General features: G+C 35.2%; 3 protein-coding genes across 5 annotated transcripts; 2 read left to right on the forward strand and 1 right to left on the reverse strand.

Annotated features, from left to right (window-relative positions):
* Positions 1 to 140: 140 nt before the first annotated feature.
* LOC110704995 (TATA-box-binding protein) lies at positions 141 to 5,506 on the forward strand. 3 transcript variants are annotated; one of them, XM_021882806.1, is made up of 10 exons: positions 141 to 729; positions 1,459 to 1,596; positions 2,764 to 2,851; positions 2,951 to 3,022; positions 3,418 to 3,468; positions 3,577 to 3,621; positions 3,762 to 3,854; positions 4,524 to 4,625; positions 4,730 to 4,803; positions 5,231 to 5,506. In XM_021882806.1, coding segments are annotated over exons 2-10 (603 nt in total). In that variant the 5' UTR covers positions 141 to 729; positions 1,459 to 1,519; the 3' UTR covers positions 5,232 to 5,506. The 3 variants fall into 3 exon arrangements, with proteins under 3 accessions (XP_021738498.1, XP_021738497.1, XP_021738499.1); XM_021882805.1 differs by having other exon boundaries at positions 142 to 775; XM_021882807.1 differs by lacking the exon at positions 141 to 729 and adding an exon at positions 2,089 to 2,276 and having other exon boundaries at positions 1,494 to 1,596.
* Positions 5,507 to 5,719: 213 nt separating this feature from the next.
* LOC110704993 (CCG-binding protein 1-like) lies at positions 5,720 to 7,070 on the reverse strand. The gene is made up of 3 exons (XM_021882804.1): positions 6,700 to 7,070; positions 6,522 to 6,595; positions 5,720 to 6,276 (listed from the first exon to the last, which is right to left on the reverse strand). The coding sequence occupies exons 1-3, from the start codon at positions 6,935 to 6,937 to the stop codon at positions 5,947 to 5,949; spliced, it is 642 nt and encodes a 213-aa protein (XP_021738496.1). The 5' UTR covers positions 6,938 to 7,070; the 3' UTR covers positions 5,720 to 5,946.
* Positions 7,071 to 8,645: 1,575 nt separating this feature from the next.
* Positions 8,646 to 19,059, forward strand: LOC110704996. Its single transcript, XM_021882808.1, has 15 exons — positions 8,646 to 9,146; positions 10,375 to 10,777; positions 11,233 to 11,410; positions 11,512 to 11,651; positions 12,443 to 13,250; positions 13,455 to 13,555; positions 13,905 to 14,049; positions 14,139 to 14,207; positions 14,294 to 14,339; positions 14,997 to 15,457; positions 15,621 to 15,700; positions 16,278 to 16,413; positions 17,985 to 18,168; positions 18,724 to 18,806; positions 18,917 to 19,059. The coding sequence occupies exons 1-15, from the start codon at positions 9,044 to 9,046 to the stop codon at positions 19,037 to 19,039; spliced, it is 3,060 nt and encodes a 1,019-aa protein (XP_021738500.1). The 5' UTR covers positions 8,646 to 9,043; the 3' UTR covers positions 19,040 to 19,059.
* The last annotated feature ends 659 nt before the right edge of the window (positions 19,060 to 19,718 follow it).

The following is a 19,718-nucleotide window of genomic DNA, read 5'->3' on the forward strand; positions in this document are numbered from 1 at the left end:
ATGTCAACGACCAACATGTGGATTGGTTTAGAAAGTAATCAACTTAATGCTATTTCGCTCTCATTATCCAAGTTAATGGTAATGGTTGTGAACACTTGAAGATCACATAACTTACATTACATAAGATCATTTTCTCTAATCTAAATGCATAATAATAATTGAGTATTTATTCCCTTATTTCTCGTTGGAACGATTAAAATAAAAATACTTAAGAAGTTAAAAAATCTCGTGACCAAACCGATTCAACCCGACTTGACCCGGACAACCCAACCAACAAATTAGGATAACCCATGAACCCCAAAGATTGGAGGGAAAAAACTCAAATAATTCCACCCAAAAAGCAAAAACTCCCGCTTGTGCCAACCTCACATCACAAAAATCCATCTTACACTTCACCGCGTACATATATACTCATACCCCTAAAAACACAAATGACAAAAATACCCTCATCAAAACGTTGACCCTAAAACACCCTCAAGGGTAAAATAGTCAAAATTACACCGACGTCACCACACATATATATACACCTCATCACCTCTATATATCTCTAGATCTTTCTTACCTCTCGTTCGCAACAAACACCCTTCTCTCTCTCATATATCTTCGACCCCTCTCTCTCTCTCCTCATATATAATACTATCAATTTCTTCAAATTCGTTACAATTTTACATATAATGTACGCCCAATTTCAAATTCTTGGCTCTTGATTTCTCTACCGTTTGATATAAAGTACTTAATTTATAAACCCTAATTTTTGAAATTTCTTTTTAATCAGGTAGATTTGTGCTTCTTCTTTGCTGAAATTGTTGGATCTTTTATGGGTTTGGTGTGATTGTTGTACTTTGTTGCTGATATGATGATGAATTTGGAATCTGGGTTGTTTTTTTTGAACGTTATTGAGGTTGATTTCGTCGGTAATTGGATCTTGCTTCGCTAATGGCGATTTTAATCGGTGGTGGTTGAGGATGCTGACGCTGTTGTTTTCTTGATGAAATGTTTGAGTTTTGTTGATTGATGAATTCTTGTTTGTTTTGATTCAATTTGGGGATTCTAGGGTTTTCTTCCCCTCTTTAAAAGTTCATCAATTGATTAAACCTATAACGATGAATACCCACCTGCAAATTTCACCGGAATATCTAATGGAGTAGTAATTATCATGTTTTTTTTATCGGAATTAATCTGGGATTTTGTAATTTGCAAGAAAATAGTTCTGGGTTGTTAATAATATTCCCTTTCTCCTACATAAGCTACATTTATTCCGACATTAAAGATAAGATATTCTTGATTATGTTTGATTGGTCGTAGAATATATTCTGCCATAATTTATATTGTAGTTTTGGAGCAAAATGTATGTCAATTGATGATTGACTTGTGTTTTTATGTTGATAGTGGTGGATTAGACTTTAATTCTGCCAAATATTATGTTTTATTAATGTTAATTTTTCTCCATTTTGACAGCTTGTGCTAGAAGGTTTTAGTGTGATTTGGACGATAGATAAGAGAGTGCGGATAAGTATTAATGGCAGAACAAGGCTTGGAAGGTAGCCAACCGGTCGATTTGTTGAGGCATCCATCTGGGATTGTCCCAACTCTTCAGTAAGTCTCTATGAGCTTATTGAGCAATGGTTTGTTTTGAAACCACAAATGTTGTTATGGTAGTAATCTTCCAAAGATGCTTCAATTTTGTTGAGTTGTGTTCTCTTTCGAGATTGGATATGGCGGGATGGTGTTGAAAATTGTGATCATGTATGTACCCCAGCAATGTAAAGAGGCAATGTTACTGATGTACTTGTTTGAAGTGATCATTGTAGCTTTGTACGTTTTGTAATGTTCAGCATAATGTTGTAAATGATTCATTTTTCGCAATTTCCTATCTCAATGTTTTCGAGTACATTTATCATGAATGTCGTTGATGGTTGGAGATTAACTTAGGTGTATATCGTAATAATAGGGATGTCTAATGGACAGGCGACTTGTTGGAGATTATATATTTGAGATTTTGTAGATTTCTTCTTTTGTTAAGCATGTAATGGAGCCTGTGAAAATTAAATATTTGTCCTGCTCACCATTTTTGCCTGTGTGTCTCAGGGTGGTTATATTTTGGATGATATATCGGTGATAAAATTAACCCTTACAATCTCATTGGCCCTATTTTGTACTATGATTGGGTTTGTTTTGGCAACATTTTCAATCTGAATTTCCAGACTTTTAATGCGATTTAAAAGCCTACTGCACCAGATCCTTAATTCCTTTATTCTACTTGGCAAATTATTTGTGTAAGTATTTTGTTCTGCCCTATAGTGGCAACTTTTCTTCTGTTAGTTTAATGAAGTTTCCATATGGTCTTGGTGTTCTACATGGATTATTAGAGTCGTCAATTTAGACAGTGGTGTTGCTTTTCCTTACTATTTTTTTTTCCTAAGATGACGAATCAATGAGTTTGTTGTGTAACTGTAGCCTTACTAATGTCTTCTGTTGTCCACCGTTTTTCTAAACTTTAGCAAATGTGGTTTTAAAAATTAAGATAGTTGGGACATTATGTAATTGTAGCCTAACTGGACCTTTTCTCTTTACTAAGATTGCCCCCCCCCCCCTTTCCCCTACTTAAAGCAAGGATGGTTAAAAAGCTGGCATGCAGCAGAAATTCATGGTTCATCTACATTTTTCTACCTGCATGATGTGCTTCTTATCTGAATGTTAGCATCTCCTTGATGTGTTTTTAATCTGAATAGTGTTCTCACTATGGCTTGTTTCTGGTAATAGGAATATTGTCTCAACTGTCAATTTGGACTGCAAGTTAGAACTTAAAGCGATTGCATTGCAAGCTCGTAATGCAGAGTATAACCCAAAGGTATACAATTGTCATAAAGTTGACATTTTTCTTCATACAATTTGTCTTCTGCTTGTTAGTGCCTGAAATACTTATATTTGTACTTTATGTCCTGTTTAGCGTTTTGCTGCAGTGATTATGAGGATAAGGGAGCCAAAGACAACTGCCTTAATCTTTGCTTCAGGCAAAATGGTGAGTTTGAACCTCTGAAAATGCTTGCTGAAAGAGCTCAGACTTTTTAGGTTGACAAATTTCTCATTGGAAACTAGATAAGTATAATGGCTATACAAAGAATAGCAGCAATGTGGCACTACATCATAAATATTAGGCATAGCAAATGGCGTGACATTTTGCTGGCATTGTTTCTTTTTAAAAATGTGATAGTAAGCATAAAGTTTTGACACTCAAGTCTTAGGTTTTAGTACCAACACCAATATGTGTTTAAAGGCTTGGATAGAAAATGATTGCCAAAACAAATCCAATCAACTTCTCAGTCTGTTATACTAGTCATATTTTGTTAAGTATGATTAGTGTTCAATTGGTGCTGATGCTTTCTGATTCCCTGGTGGTTTACTTTATCAACATAGGTCTGTACTGGAGCTAAGAGTGAGAGTCAGTCAAAACTAGCTGCTCGCAAGGTTAGTTTTATGCGGTTGAAGTCTTTGCTTTTGTTATTTGTGTATGGGAATTCAGTTTTTTGTTTTTCTAATGTAAATTTCTCTTTCTTGTGATGTTCTCTCTTTCAGTATGCTAGAATCATTCAGAAGCTTGGATTTCCTGCAAAATTTAAGGTATTATTTTCCTATCTTTTATTTGTCATTTTCCTTTTTTTGGTCTTTAAATTATCTTACATTGAATAAAATGTTTATGGTTCCATTTACCAAGTCTCATTGTGGATAATAAGAAATTCTAACAACTACTACTTTTGCAGGATTTCAAGATTCAAAATATTGTTGGATCATGTGATGTTAAGTTTCCTATCAGACTGGAGGGGCTTGCATATTCTCATGGTGCTTTCTCTAGTGTAAGTATTTTCAGCCTATCTTTCTCCAGCTCCCTTTCCCCATTTTGATTATGTGAATGCTTTTACTTTTTTAGTGTGTGCTTGTTGCCATGACTTGTCTTTTTCTCGCTGTCTTGGCTGCAATCAGTCAAAACTCTGGTCATCTTAGAATGGTTGACATAGAATTTTGTGACCTTAGCTATGAGTTTGACTGTTGTTTCCTTTTGCTTTCAGATAACAGTTTCAACTTTCAAGTATCAAGATATTATAATCTCTTTTGGATAATTTGATGGGTCTTCTGTTTTCTTTGAACTTAATTGTGTTTTTGAATGTTTGGTGATGTGCATACTTTGAAGTGTTTAGTAAACAGTATCCTTCTGGCTGGCTGAAATTTTTTTTCGTCGTGAGAATATGAGTGTCATGATGGCCAAATATGGGATTTTATGCCCTTCTTGTTTACCTTTGAAGCCTGCCCCTGCCCTTACCCCTACTGATAAAATAGATTTCTCTTAGAGCAGGTTGACGTTCACATGAGTAATCGTGATGCTCTTTACTGCTTTTCTGTCTCTTGGGTGACTTGGTCCGGATTTGATGGAAGGCTGAAAATATTGAGTATTTTTTTTTCATGCATTCACATTTATTCATGGTACTTGAGCCTTTTAGTGATTGTTGCTCTTTTTGTTCGTGTAGTATGAACCAGAACTATTCCCTGGCTTGATTTACCGAATGAAGCAACCCAAGATTGTGTTGCTTATATTTGTGTCTGGGAAAATTGTTCTCACAGGAGCTAAGGTAAGACTGTTCACTCTGTAAGCTCAGACCTTTACACTACCCCCAACCCTATTTAACCTAGAAGAAATGTATTTTGAGATAATTGGTTGTCTTTTGATCTGCAGGTGAGAGAAGAGACTTATACCGCATTTGAGAACATTTATCCAGTGCTTACCGAGTTTAGGAAAAGCCAGCAATGGTATGCACAACTGCTTGTGTTTTATGTTACTACAGATGTTTGCATTTTGCTGAATGTTACCTGCCAGTCAATTGTAGACCATGGGAATAATATCTGACAAGTATACATCATGTGTCCCTCAGGACTTATATGATTTTTGGTCATTTCTGTAGAAACAAGTTAGGATATCACCGTCCATAAGTGAGATTATACACCTATGCAAAGCCACAAAGTAGTATCTTTTGGTAGTAGTTATTTAAGACATCATAAGAGGAAATACAGAGACAATTACAGTTTAACCTAAAAGCTTTAAAATTGACTTAATTTTATAAATGAAAGTACATTTCTGGTGTGTTAACATGGAACGAAGGAATGTGTATTAAGCTTATACCATCTAAAAGGCTTATTTGTCCATTTTCCACTTACAACTTGCTGTTTGTCATGACAGATGATTATTATGAAATCAAGGGAGTTGCTGAGCGACGTCTATTCTAGGACTTATCAATGCTTCATCGACTTAATTGTAAATAGATGAAAGGAGATCTTGGTGCCTGCTTCTGCTGGATTCAATGATGACTTGTAATATGCGTGGCTGTGGGTGTCGCTAAAAAAACATTTTTTTTTTCATGCCCCCTTCCCCTAGATGGTATAAGCTTCACAAACTCTAGTGTCAAAACAGTAACCGATAATGAGAATTACGTAAATTTTGGATCAAACTCTTTTAGATGGTTGTGTCCTCTTTTTCACCTTTGGCTTTGTTTGAACTGTCTAAATTAAGATTTAAAAAATCAGCTTTTGATCCAAATATGCAAAGGACTTTCTCTTCATTGTATTATCCTGATGTCCTCTGGGTTAAAACAATGACAGCATTCTAATTTGGTGTGGATTACGCAACTTCGAAAAGTCAGATACTATTTAACAAACTAACAAACTAGAGTAAGCAAGAAAATCTATGTATACACCAAATTAACCTGGGTTTTTTTTATATATACAAGAAAACTAAACTGTTGATTAGAAATAACAATATATTACAGACCCTACAAAAGAAACATACCACTAATCTCAAAACTTAAAAACTCCATATAACAGCAACTGTAACTTATTTAAGCACAAAACGAGCACTAATTTCGCCTTTAAATCTCAGTTTTGAGTCTGGCAGACTCTTCAGTCAGTTTCATGGTCCGGAACAGGAGAGTACCAAGCAGGGTGCTTGCCTCTATGTCTTAGCATCCTAGTAAAGGAAGAATCAGGCATCATTGATTTCTCATCTTCCTCAATTTCCTCAGCAGTCCTTGGCAATCCATCTGGTACATGTACATGTATCTTTTGTTCACGTTCACTCTTCGCCTTCTTTTCGTCGCTTGCCTGATGATCATTAGATGCCTCCTTGTGTGCCTTGTGAATGGCTGCTACTCCATGGAGACACCCTATTAATGATTTCACTCCACCCGCTTCGATTATTAGCCTCTCCACCTCTTCTTTTGTTGACTCCTTCTGTAAAGTTTCATCAATAACATGAGTCCTAATTAGAACATTTCTTAATACCTTCTGAAAATATTTGTCGCGTATACTATTTTAGGATGTCCGACTCATGATATATAAACAGGATGATATAACTATGAATGTTAAGCATACTTTCTTAGGATGTTCGGAATATATTATAACAATTACTCGTCTTGTTATAACTCGATGCAACAATTAATTCCGGATAAAATGAGTATTTAACAAACAATCCTTACCTCGAGTTCTTTGAGCTCGAAATAAGCTTGCCAACAACTGTAAGAATCTTCACCTTCAAGTACTGAGCAATAATCTGCATCAAACACCAAAAAAAAAAAAAAAATCCCATTAATTCTCAAAAAAAAAAAAAAAGGGGTTGTGTAATTAATTAAATTCAAAAGAAAGAAGAGAAGTTACCAGCAATTTGTGTCTCAGATTTCTGAATCAAAGGAGGATCTTTAACAGCTCTCTCAAACTTGCTTCTGCTAAAAGGCTCCAATTTTGGCACCTTATAATCATGATTTTTCGCATTGCAATTTATGACTGAATTAAATCTCTTTGAATTATTACAACATGAAAAATAATTTCTAGATTCCAATAACAAAGTTGATGAACAACAATTGGATGCAAAAATTGCCATCGATCCACCAATCATTTTAAAAAAAAAAATACACAAATTTGTATAAATGATTCTTATGTTATGAGATAAATTGTTGGGTTTTTGTTGTAGAAGAATATATTATAGATCTAAAGATATTAATACTTATAATTGATTGAATGAATAAAAAGTGCAGGTGTTTGTTTTTGGATAAGATGGAGGGATATTTATTTTGATATTTTCAAGAAGGTTAGAGTTACAATCGGTTAGGGATTATGTTGGTGACAGACCAATCATATGTTAAACGATGTGGAAAATTATGGTAAAGATGAGATCTTGACCGTAAAGACTGGATGAGGGAGGTTTAATAGAGAATGATGTAGGTGGTTAACATGGGAGCAACTTGGTCGCAATAATCCAATTCTAGGTGCCGCCGTCTGAATCATCGAGTATTCGAGTAACATGTTTTGCGTACTAAAATTCAAGTATCTTTGGGTTGATATAACTTCGAGTTAGATTGGTTTTTTTGGACTTACGATTAGAGACATGAGGTTACATAGTCCCAACTAATTAAGCTTTATTTTTATTGCATTCTTTTCACTCATGTTTATAAAAACTGTCGTCGATTTATTTTATATTATATACCAACAATATATAGTCGTAGGGACTAGGGAGACATGAAGGCTCATAGAGGCTCATATGAAGTATGTCTCAAAAACCTCATCTCCTGCACACCATAAAACAATAAGATTTTGTAATTCTTACAGGAACCTAACCCTATAACTTATCTTTTAATGAATTTTAATATTTTAACTAATTAAAACTTATTTTGACTAAATATTATTGTTTTAAGGTAAAGAGTGTTAAACTCAAGGAAATCTTGGAGAAAACGGCTTATGTTTTGTATTGATATTGACCACATATATATACCCAATATATTAGGAATCCTAATTAGTCTAAAACTCCCAAAAAGATAAACTTATCATAAATACAATATTAACATAAATATACCAAATAAACCAAACCGACTCTAATAAAGGGAACATGATCTAAATACCTGGCTTAAACAACGACTCAACTTACTACTTTACACTTGTACAGTACCCAAAAACGAACAAGTAGCAGTGAACAACTAGGGGTGTAAATGAACCAAGCCGATCAACAGACTAGTCGAATTCGCGCTCGGTTAAAACTTGTTCATGTTCGTTTATTTAATAAATGAGCCGAATTTGAACAAATTTTGGAGCTCGTTTAATAAATGAGTTTGAACGTAAAATAGACATGCTCGTTTATATAAGTTCATGAACAAGTCGTTCATTTATGTTTGCGAACTACTCGTTTATTTATATTCATGATTTATTGATTTATTCACCATTGTATTAATTTTAATTTTTTTAAATAATTCTTATTTAATTCATGAGTTTATAATTAAGATTTAATTATTTATGCTAATTTTAAAAATTTCAAATGTCAAAAGTACAAAGCTCGTTCATGAAACATTCGTTTAATAAACGAACTATTCACGAACATATAATATACTAAATGAGTCGAGTTTGAACAAAATTTTAAATCTAAGCTCATGATTATACTTGAACTCACCTAAATTAAATTAGCTTAAATATAAACAAGGTAATACTAGACTCAGCTCGGTTCAGCTCATTTACACCTCTACGAACAACCCGACTAGCCACACCGCAAAAAACATAGGTTAGTAAAATTTATGCCTTTGTGGTAAGGACGTAAGGTATCCAAGAGATGTCCCCTTCATTTCCCTTTTTTCCCACCAAAACAAACCGCAAATTGTCCAACCGGTAAAAAATTTTGTAACGACAAAATTCACCTCAACTCAGATTCCTTAAAATTCCTTTATTATTTTCTCTCTCTTCTCTAAAATGGCAGACACTGAATCTTCTTGTTCTTTCTCGTTGTTTGCATCTCGCAATCCCTAATTTTCCGATTTTGACTTCCAATTTTTTTTTCCGTGGCAATTCAATTGGGCGACCCAATTTTAATCCGAGAAACCCTAACTTTTTCGCGAATGATCTTCATCTTCCTCGACCTTAGACATACGATTCAATCTTTCACCTTAATTAGCTTGAATTGGAATTGGAATTTTGATTTTCGACATTATTAAGCAGAGGAAATTTTTAGGGTTTTGACGCAATGAAGCGTCGGATGGAAAGCATCCAGGATCTCGTTGAAGAAGCTAAAGTTCGTGTTCTATGGTGGGCTTTATTCATCTTTGCTATTACGTATTTCTTATCTCGTAAGTTCTTTCTCTTTCTCCTTGATTTTTCAAAATTCTTTAATTTTTGTTGATTAGTTGTGATTTTGTCGCTATTTTTTTTGTACTTTTTGGGGTTGTTGTTTGATTGTGATTGTTTTACTTTTTTTTTTGAATGTGATTTTTTAAATTTTGAATTTTGCTTTTGTTATCACCTATCTGTTTATTTGAAAAGATGATGATGGTTTGGTGATAGATAAGTAACTACCGCGATTTACGAAAGCTAATTGGAAAATGTGGGTTGAGGAAAATATGCATAATTAGATGCAAAATGAATAATTCTAAGTGGGAAAAATGCAAAGTGATTGTAATGGCATTGCTGTATTGCCACTCATGGAGTTCAATGTGGGGGTAGCTTTCTAAACTATGGTATGAACATTACGAGAGTACTAGTTTAGTTGTGATCTTGTGAACACGGAATATCGAGGTTGAGGTATTGCAAGTTTGAAGGTGCTTGAAGGGCACGGATAAGTGATAGTTCATGGTTGACTGGTGTTTATGACTTAATGTTGAGAAGCTAGAAGTGACTATAAGAGTATTATGTGTCACTTGTTCTTTACACCCTTTTTATTTCCTAAATACATATAGGTTTTTAGAGGATCTTCAGTGAATACTTCTGGTCAATTGGATGCTATGTTCTTATACCATTGTCTCCAACCTTGGAGTGGCAGACCCAAAAGTTAGTTGTTTAGATTCATCCTTCAACAGTTCAACTAGACCATTTCGTAGATGTAGTCCAAAGTGACTTTAGGCAAAATGGCCAATTAATGGCAAGTTTGTCAAGGTCTTCAATCACTTTTTTTTATAAATTACTTCTTGGGTTTTTGTTGGTCGAAGAAAAACATGATCTTTTTTAACTCTGCTGAACCCATAACCGGAATATCTTTTATGGCTTTCCGCGTATTTATTCTCTCAAATTCTTTAAAGAAAAAAAAAAAAAAAAGCAGGAACGTTGTATTTGGTATCTGCGCAATGTCAATATTGTCACCAACACGGGCAATTATGTTGGATTGAGTAATGACCATTGTTTCCATCATTGTACTTGTGGTTGTAAATGGTGTGTTGTGAATATTCTTGTTCTTTATTTAGGATAAAAGCTTGAAGGTTTTATGGGAAAGCTTGTTTTTTTGGAACAACTGCAATTGACTGATTAGTGGGTTTTTAGTTGCATCCTAAGGCATGGATTTGTACTTTTCTTGAATGTCTGCAGATACAAGTAAATCAATGTGGATGAATGTCCCAATTGCAGTTGTAATTGCAATTCTTTTGCGCCAACTAACAAATCAAGTAGAATTTCATTTAAAGGTTCCATCAACCGGCAAACAAACATACCTCTCTCATTTGGGGAAGAAGCAACTTTCAGTGAATGATCCTCGTCTGTCTACAGTTCCTCCCCTGTCAAGATGGAGGGGGAAGTTTGAATCACCCATTGTAGAGGCTGCAGCTGAGGACTTTGTTGATAAAATCATAGAAGACTTTGTTACGGACTTGTGGTATTCCAGTATAACACCTGACAAAGAAGCCCCTGATCTGATGCGTGCCATTATATTGGAAGCCCTAGGAGAAGTTGCTGGAAGGGTAAAGGAAGTGAACCTTGTTGATTTATTAACAAGGTAAATAATCTTTTTTTATTTTTATTTGTTTATTTTATTTATTATTTTTTTTTAAAAAAAACTTTTTATTAATGTGCCTCTAGCTTTAATAACATGGTTAATCATTTTGTTTATTAAAAAGGTTAATAATTTTTTTTTTATATCGAACCTGTATGTTTTTAACCACTCCTTTAAAACTTTCTTGAATTTTATTTTTTGTTTTCTTTTAAAACTCCCTTACCTTTTCTTGGATGCTCTTTTGTTTGCTCACTTAACTCACCTTTTTTTCAACTCTTTCAAATGATTATCTTGTTATGTTCCTTTCTTTATAACGTACGATTCCTTATGACGATTCATGTTAGCTGATCCCAATTCATTTTGGGACTAAGGCTTTGTTGTTGTTGCCTGTAGCTTATATAGTTGCAACCTTTTGAGTTCTTGCATCGTAACTATCAAATTTATGTATGATGTTTCAGGGATATAGTTGACTTAATTGGTGATCATCTGGAATTGTTTAGAAAAACCCAAGTTTCTATTGGTGTAGATGTTATGGTTACCCTGTCTTCTGAAGAACGGGATGAAAGACTCAAACATCATCTTATGGCTTCTAAGAAGCTCCATCCAGCATTGATGTCTGCTGACAGTGAGTACAAGGTGTGAAAGGAGCTATAAGAAGCTAAACTTTTTCCAATTTTTATATTGGGATTTCTTTCTAGATACATTACTTGTGATAACTTTCTTCCTGCTCCCTATAGGTTCTGCAGCGACTCGTGGCTGGATTATTGGGTTTGGTGTTGAGGCCAAAAGAAGCGCAATGTCCTCTTGTTCGATGCATCGCTCGAGAGTTTGTAACTTGCTTAGTACTGCAGCCTATTATGAATCTTGTGTCTCCGGAGTGAGTCCAAGTTACCCCCTTTTTCCCCTTATCTTACTCATTGTTTAGGCTTTGGGTTTCCTATTACCTTCTTTCTTATCTAAGTGGCTTTGCATGCTTATTGACGTGAGAAGATTGTGTATAATTTATTTTTCCATCGGCCTTTTCTGGAAGGAAAACTTTAGGTTGTCAGGATCATGTTTTCTTTGACAAAAAGCACTGGGAAGAGCATTGGTTGCACCTAATTAACCTCCTAAGCGATGCAAGGGGTGGATTTTCATCAAGGGGGTTCTGGTTAGGGCTTTAAGGGTGGAGTCACACTGTATTTGCTTGGACGGACAAAGAGACCTTCGTCCTTGGGTGGTCCAGTCAATCTTTCTGATCTCTGATATATAGTGTAGATGCTTTTTCACCCATTCTTTTTATTTATGCCTACATCATTTTTATTTTATTGCACTTGGATGCTTTCTTTCTTCGTGCTCTGGATTCGAATATTCTTACTATTTTTTTTTGTAAAAAAATTAAATTATTATTATTGCCTTGTCATGTCAAATTTCTAATATTTTTCCTAGGACCAAATTATGTGATGTCAAGATGTGTCTTATTATAGTAGACATTGTCTGATATAATATCTCCATGCACTAATATATTATGGACTTATCAATTGTGTGCTATCTCTCTTTCCTCATCCTGCAACATAGCAAGTAGTTTTTGTTTGAATAATCAAAACTGAATATATAACATTATTTGTGGGCTGAATGGATGATCAGTTTGCTCAAAGAACCTTTTGCTTTCTTGTGCTGGGCTTTCAGGTACATCAATCAGTTGGTAGAGATTATTCTTCTTCAGGTCAAAGATTATTTAACTGGATTAGATGGTGATGATCAACCATTAAAGGCAGATAATGATCAATCTGTTGGTGAAGGAAGCATAGGTACTGATGAAGCTGCATTCAAGAGACGTAAAGACTTGCATAATCAAGAAACTGAAATGCCACAAGGTGAAAGGGATGTGCTGAGGACATTGGCTTTGGAGGCTTCATCGGTTCCCTCTTCTAATCTATCTTATCAAGAGCCTGTACAGCCAAAAGTTGCAGACTGGGCACGAGTATTGGATGCTGCAACCCAGAGAAGAACTGAAGTTCTTGCTCCTGAAAATCTTGAAAACATGTGGGCTATAGGAAGGCATTATAAAGAAAAAATCAATAAATCTGCTAAAGGACATCCTCCTCAGGTACCAGATAACAAATTAGTGGCCCCCCTTGCTGGATCGAATTTCTCTGATTCAGCTAAAGAGGGCAGCAACAAGAAGAAAAGAGTATCTCCTGATGTGGAAAAGGGTTCTTCTTTAAAAAGCATGGCTTTTGTCCGTGAAATTGAGGATGCCAATATCATCACAGCTGATGGAAATAAAAGTAGGCTTAAGAGATCCTGTAGTACTTCTGATCTGAAAGTTGAATCTGAAGAGAAAAGTCCTAATATTGGTGTAAGCCAAAGTCTTCTAATTTCAGAGGACTTCTACAGCCCTGATTTTGGAAAGCGCAGTGAACAGAAAAAGGTTGATCTTTCAGGTTCTGTGATTCGTGCTGAGGGATCTCACTTTCCCAAGCTTATGTGTCGGGTTAGTTATATTTCACTTCTACTTTCCTTTCTTGGCAAAAATATGAAAGGCCATTGTATGTAGGTTGCAACCTTTCAAAAAATCCTGTTTTATTGCCATATTTTTTTTAGATATAAAATAGTAATCATGATCACCTGTTTGTTCATTTTAATTGATTAATTAATTAATTACCTTTTGATGACAACAAATTGACATGAATGACAGGTTGTAGGAGCATACTTTGAGAAAATTGGATCCAAATCTTTTGCTGTTTATTCTATTGCTGTCACAGATGCACAGAATACTAAGTGGTTTGTGAAAAGAAGGTGTGTATCGTTTACATCTTCTATCATAATATTTGAAACGTGAATTCTCATGCCTTGCAGTGGTCTTATATTCTTGTCTATCATGAACAACTTCTGAATTATCAGAAGTTGGCATTGTCTTTGAAAGCTGTTACTTTCTGTCTACTTGAGCTATCCATGGCTTTCTTTTCTGTGAAATCTGTGACTGGCTGATTTATTCTTTTTTCCTGTTATATATCTTACTCTTTTGCAAGATATGCATAGAATTTATTTTTGCCTTTATGCTTATATATATATATAAATTATTTTTTTTGAAACCCTTGTGCTTATATGATCACTGATAAATTCACTTTGATATTTTTCTGTGCAGATACCGGAACTTTGAGCGACTGCATCGACAACTTAAGGATATTCCAAATTATAACTTACATATGCCTCCAAAGAGGATATTCTCATCCAGTACTGAAGATTCTTTTGTGCATCAGCGTTGTATCCAGCTTGACAAATATTTGCAAGTATGATTTGAGTATGTTCAACTGTTGAAATTCTCTTTTTGGGTACCATGATCCATCTAACATCTGAAACCTGAATCATCATGTCTCAGGATCTTTTATCCATAGCCAATGTTGCTGAACTGCATGAAGTGTGGGACTTTCTCAGTGCTTCTTCAAAGGTGAGCTCTCTGTGATGTTTCACTTAATTGCTTAAGAAGTGATGATAAATCTTAACTCTAACATGAACACACGTGTTTTTTTGAAGAATTACTCCTTTGGAAAGTCACCTTCAGTGATGAAAACGCTTGCAGGTATGCTGCTCTAATTTTTGTGCTCATCCTCTGTGTTGATGTTGAGTTCAATTCAGTTGTATGATTGTCTAATGTTTTTAGAAGTGATGTTCTGCAACTAGACTTTAAAGCTCATAATCTGTGATGGTTGCAATTTTTTAAGTTATTGAGAGTAATTGTGACTTTTCTGTGTTGTGTGATTTACCCATGAAAATGATATTATCTTTTCCTTTTAGCCCTGGAAGGGATGCATGTTTTTGTGAAATTGTTGGACCTAAATTAGCATACTGACACAGGCGCGATGTATTCAGATGCCATATCTTTTCTTTCTCTCTCTCTCTTTTTTTTTCTTTTTTCTTTTTTCTTTTCTTTTTTCTTTTTTTTTTTTGCTGTGTGGAAGAATATTACATTGCTGTAGCATTTGAATGTTTTAAAGAGGGTTTATTCTATAGTTGTACTTAACTTTTTTTTTTTGTTATTGTCCTAATACTTTCTGAATATTGATGTGCATTTAAGTTTTGATTGGTGATTGCATAATGGCCACAGCCTGATGTATGTGCTTAAAGTGTGTGTTGACTTTGTTTTAAAATTACGACTCAGCTGGTGATTGCATAGTTGCCCACAGCCTGATATATGTACTTATGGTGTGTGTTGACTTTATTTAAAATTGTGACTCAGTTAATGTTGATGATGCTGTTGATGATATTGTACGTCAGTTCAAAGGGGTCTCAGATGGCTTAGTGCGCAAAGTTGTTGGTTCATCTTCATCACAATTTGAGGAGCTTACATCTGTGCCAACCAGAAACTTATCTTTGAATGAACGTGATTTGTATATGCACGGTTCATTAGATGCTTCAATTGAAACAGTTAATAATCTTTCTGATAACGAGGATGGTGATAAAGATGGAAGTCTTGACCGTGACACAGTAGATTCTGGTGATAATGGAAGTGGGTGGCATTCAGATAATGAATTGAACTCGAAGAGCTTTCCACCACGAGTGGTCAAGAGAACTGGAGATGCTATACACTCCCATACTGAGGCGATGCAACCCTTAATGATGAAATCCAACTCAGTTGGAGTAGCTATTTTGCCAGCTATGCCTCATCCTATGGGCGATCCTGTTGGAGTGCCACCTGAGGTATAATTATTTATTCAAAGTCCAGTCAAATTACCATCCGTATAATTATGACAAGTGCTTTTTAAATATATATATATAAATATATCGAGTTGAATAACAAAGTCCCCAGCTTTCATTAAATAAGTAATGTTTGGTTCTTATTATTTTTTTATTTATGATGCAGTGGACACCACCTAATGTTACAGTGCCTATGTTGAATTTGGTTGACAAGGTTTTTCAGCTTAATAGAAGAGGCTGGATAAGGTAAAGTTGTTTGGCTATTTCCAATTTTCCGTCTCGCCATGCATATTCTAAAGTTCTAATTCTTTTCCGAGTATTTGCATGTTGCTGGAATCAGTGATCTGTAGCCCTATAGGGTTACAGAATATGTGTGTTAGTAGGGAGTTACTTCTTTTACAGCAAATTTCCTCTGCTATCTGTGTCAACTGCATAATGCTATTGTCTCATCAATAGAGTGAGGATAACAGCTTCTTCACAATTGCAAGGCCGATTTATACCCCCCCTCCCCCAATCTCTCTCTCATACCCCCCTCCCCCAATCTCCCTCTCTCTCTCTCTCTCTCTCCCCCTCTCCCTCTCGATCTCGATCCTGTTCCCTGGCCTAGGCTTGACAATGTATTTTTTAGGTGTAATTCATGAATTTGAGAAGAATTGTATTTTTTAGGTGTAATTCATGAATTTGAGAAGAATTTGGGAATCATTGCATGGGGATTTTACTTATTTTATATGGTCATTTTTGTGTTTCATACTTTTCACAACCCATCCATTGTGGGAAGCTAAGAATGAAATTTTGTTCTGCTCTTCTATTGATATTTCCACAGGCGACAGGTCTTTTGGATCTCAAAGCAAATACTACAGTTAGTGATGGAAGACGCTATTGATGACTGGCTATTGATGCAGATTAATTGGTTACGTAGAGAGGATGTTGTTGCTCAAGGAATTCGGTGGGTCAAAGATGTAAGTACTTGACCTTTGCACTCTCTGATTATATTTGGGCCCTTTGGCTGTTTTTACATGATAAAGTTAATAATGGAGGAAGTACTTAAAGTTAATATTCGAAGTTACATGTTGGCAACCGTGTCGAGTTAATATGGTACAACTAATAAAATGGGGGATATATCATGTGTTTTCAATTTGTTATATATTATATTACTATTCTGCAGAGTATTCGTAATAACATATGGTCTCCTTTTACGTGTACTTGCAAGTTTAACTGGTAAAATTAATGCTTCCATGAGACCCACAAATCATGATATTATTTTTCATTGATTTTTTCGTCAATGTTCAATCATCCAACTAGCTCATTCTTTCTTTAATGTAGCCAATGGGATTGTCCACATTGTTTCTGCTATAAAATAGTGTCAATAGCTTATATTAGAAAATTGCTATTATGCACAGGTGGTTGTCAACTTGTCATCTGCCTAGGGCATTAGAGTAAAAGGTGTTAATAGCTTTTATAGGTTCTTGTTGATTAGAATTAGGACTTGCAGTTCTTATAAAATACAAAAATGTGCACGACAAGCTATCTCGATCTGTTAAATGGAGAGTTGTAGATGTTTAAAGGACATGCAATTCTTATAATATACAAAATTGTGCTGTACAAGCTATCTTAATATGCCAGCATCTACTATGAAATGAGTTGATTTTGATGCCTCCTTCTGTAGACAAGCTTATTTCAGCAAAGATATGATTCTGAGTAGTCCATTTAGCATTTTAGCTCACATTGGTGCTGTTGTTTCAAACAGCATGGACGCTATGAGTCTAGAACTGTAGAACCCTTGCAAGATTGCCATTTTTCTTCCAATGACTTAACGCTGTAACTATTCATATACTGGAGTAACCCTTTTTTAAAGGGGATTTTAGGAAGGACATTATGGATGAGGGGTTCTCAATTGTGGTTTATTTGGAGTGCAGTCAACCGATGAATTTTTGGCGGTTTTGAACAGTTGGCAGTTGTGGTTAATCGAGAATAGATATGCTGAAAAGTATGAAGGGAATTTTATAAAGGGTACTAGGTTAGCATGTGAATTTGGAAGGATGCAGTACACTTGGTGTTTGATGGTACATCATGAATAGATGCAGGAAAAAGCAATAAAAGTAATTATTTAGAGGGTACTAGGGCAGCATGTGAGCTTGGTCGCTTGGAAGGACTTAGTATAGTAGTTGTTTGAGAAAAGCTGAACTTCAAAATTTTATTGAGATGGAATATAGAAACAGATCTCAGATCTGTACATGTCTGAATTCAACATAACTAAGATAGGTTACCCTAGGATGATTCTGGCAATACCCAAATTGATGCAGAAATTCCACCCCACTCCTGCTATTGAGGAAAACAAGTCTTAATTTATACCCTTTTTCTTTTTTTTCTTTTTTTTTTTTTTTGGTTGAGAATTGGATGTCTTTTTCGTGTTGGTACTTTATATTTTGATTGGTATTCCCATCATGAAGTAAATATCTTAATGTGCATAATTGCATTTGATTGTGAGAACTGTAGGAAATTCTCATGTATTTGTGTTTATCTGCTTCAGATTCTTTGGCCAGAGGGCAAGTTTTTTCTCAAGCTAGAGATAGGTGGGTGTGGATTGGATGAAATGGACAATAAATCTTTTCAAGCTACACCTCGAGCAGCCAGCAGGAAGTCCCAATCTAGTTCATTTGAGATACAACTTGAGGAAGCTCGAAGAGCTAGTTTTGTGAAGAATATGCTTTTCAGTAAGTGCCATCGTTGTGCTGCGTAATTCATGACTTGTAATTGTCTCGTAACCTTGATTTTTGTCAATTATTGTTAGCTCAGTTAGTCCTCTACATCGTTTAATGGAAGTACTTTCTTTAATCTTCCCTCGTATGACTTCTCTGTCAATTAATGACGAGAAATTTGCTGTTGATTGTGCAAATAATAATACTGTTTCTTCTTTTTCATTTGGTACTTGGGTGTGTGGGACTATTTTCTATTTTGAGTGGCTCGTTTTAACTTGAAAAAATGTAGGTTGGTAAAATTTTATGCGAAGGCTCAACTTTTGAGAAATTAAAAATGTGGATCTGCTTTTCTGCTCCTCCTTGTTCCAAGTTTTGTTTCATCCCTTGCATCTGGTCTCGGGCATTTTATGTCAAATTATTATATTTATAATCTTAATAATTAAGCTTTAGTGCATAGTTGTATTGGTATTCTAATTGAAAATACTTGTGGAGGAGGTGGAGCAACAATATAAACTCTAGGCTCCATTTTTATAAGGTTACGAGGTTTACTTTTCTCTCCTCTTTTGATAGATGGAGCTCCAGCACCCCTAGTCAGTATGATTGGTGCGAAACAGTACAAACGATGTGCACGGGATCTCTATTTTTTCCTTCAGGTAACAACTATCATTTGCCTTATCAAGATTTAGGCACACATTTTTTTCCCTCTTTACTTTTATTGCAGTTTGAATGTGCACTTTATATAGAATGTATTTCAAATTTGCAGTCTTCAGTATGTCTAAAACAAGTTGCCTACGCTATCTTGGAGCTCGTGCTTGTATCAATCTTTCCTGAGTTGAAAGATCTCGTGGATGATATCCATCAGAAGATGCAGACTCAACATGCTTAAGAATTAACGGGGGGGGGGGGGGGGGGCGTAAATCATTTGAGATGTGCTTATAACTTTTGGAGGAAATGTTGCAGCTCAGAACAACGTTATTTTTTGAAGATCGTCCATCTGAAAGCTTCTGTGATCTTCCTGAACAAATCAGAAGGCAAGTTTTGGGAGAGATCATAAAAGGCAAGGAAAGAGAAGGTGATCTGATCCATGCTTAGAGTACAAAGACCACCACGAAAAACGAGGCAAGACGGCACTTTTCTGGACTGGGTTTGGATATGGATTTTTATTTTGGATTTGGGTAGAAGGGGTAAAGCTATGGTGTTTGTGTTCAAAGTACAAATGTGTACAGATTTTGTATAGAGTCCCACTTTTGTTACCTACATATTCTTCTCTTAGGCAACCCCCTGAAAAAGGGATTTTGCATTTTTTTGTAAATGTGTAAAATGATGAAACATATATTAGATGAGTGCCATTTCATTGTGCATAGTGAGTTTCTGGATCTTTGTAAGTACCCTAAAAAAGTTTGTGTACTTATCCAAAATTTCATGTGTACACCATTTCCTTAGTTTATTATCAAAACAAGATTCTTGAATTTGGCCTTCAAATGGCGTGTATTCCAAACGTTTGGTGTATGAAATTTTGGTCGCATAGGTGCTAGGGTATCTGATATGAATGCAAAATGGTTAGA

This window comes from Chenopodium quinoa, unplaced genomic scaffold (genome assembly GCF_001683475.1).
Source record: "Chenopodium quinoa cultivar QQ74 unplaced genomic scaffold, ASM168347v1, whole genome shotgun sequence".
Classification (NCBI taxonomy): Eukaryota; Viridiplantae; Streptophyta; class Magnoliopsida; order Caryophyllales; family Amaranthaceae; genus Chenopodium; species Chenopodium quinoa.

What these genes read in the sequence shown, in the direction of transcription:
- LOC110704995 (XM_021882806.1), top strand. Translation starts at nt 1,520, where the DNA reads ATGGCAGAACAAGGCTTGGAAGGTAGCCAACCGGTCGATTTGTTGAGG. An exon ending in ATGCAGAGTATAACCCAAAG is followed by an intron (nt 2,852 to 2,950) that starts GTATACAATTGT and finishes TGTCCTGTTTAG; the next exon opens with CGTTTTGCTGCAGTGATTAT. An exon ending in TTGTTCTCACAGGAGCTAAG is followed by an intron (nt 4,626 to 4,729) that starts GTAAGACTGTTC and finishes TTTGATCTGCAG; the next exon opens with GTGAGAGAAGAGACTTATAC.
- LOC110704993 (XM_021882804.1), bottom strand. Translation starts at nt 6,937, where the DNA reads ATGATTGGTGGATCGATGGCAATTTTTGCATCCAATTGTTGTTCATCA. An exon ending in ATCTGAGACACAAATTGCTG is followed by an intron (nt 6,596 to 6,699) that starts GTAACTTCTCTT and finishes TGTTTGATGCAG; the next exon opens with ATTATTGCTCAGTACTTGAA. An exon ending in TCGAGCTCAAAGAACTCGAG is followed by an intron (nt 6,277 to 6,521) that starts GTAAGGATTGTT and finishes GAAACTTTACAG; the next exon opens with AAGGAGTCAACAAAAGAAGA.
- LOC110704996 (XM_021882808.1), top strand. Translation starts at nt 9,044, where the DNA reads ATGAAGCGTCGGATGGAAAGCATCCAGGATCTCGTTGAAGAAGCTAAA. An exon ending in AATAGAAGAGGCTGGATAAG is followed by an intron (nt 15,701 to 16,277) that starts GTAAAGTTGTTT and finishes ATATTTCCACAG; the next exon opens with GCGACAGGTCTTTTGGATCT. An exon ending in GAATTCGGTGGGTCAAAGAT is followed by an intron (nt 16,414 to 17,984) that starts GTAAGTACTTGA and finishes TATCTGCTTCAG; the next exon opens with ATTCTTTGGCCAGAGGGCAA.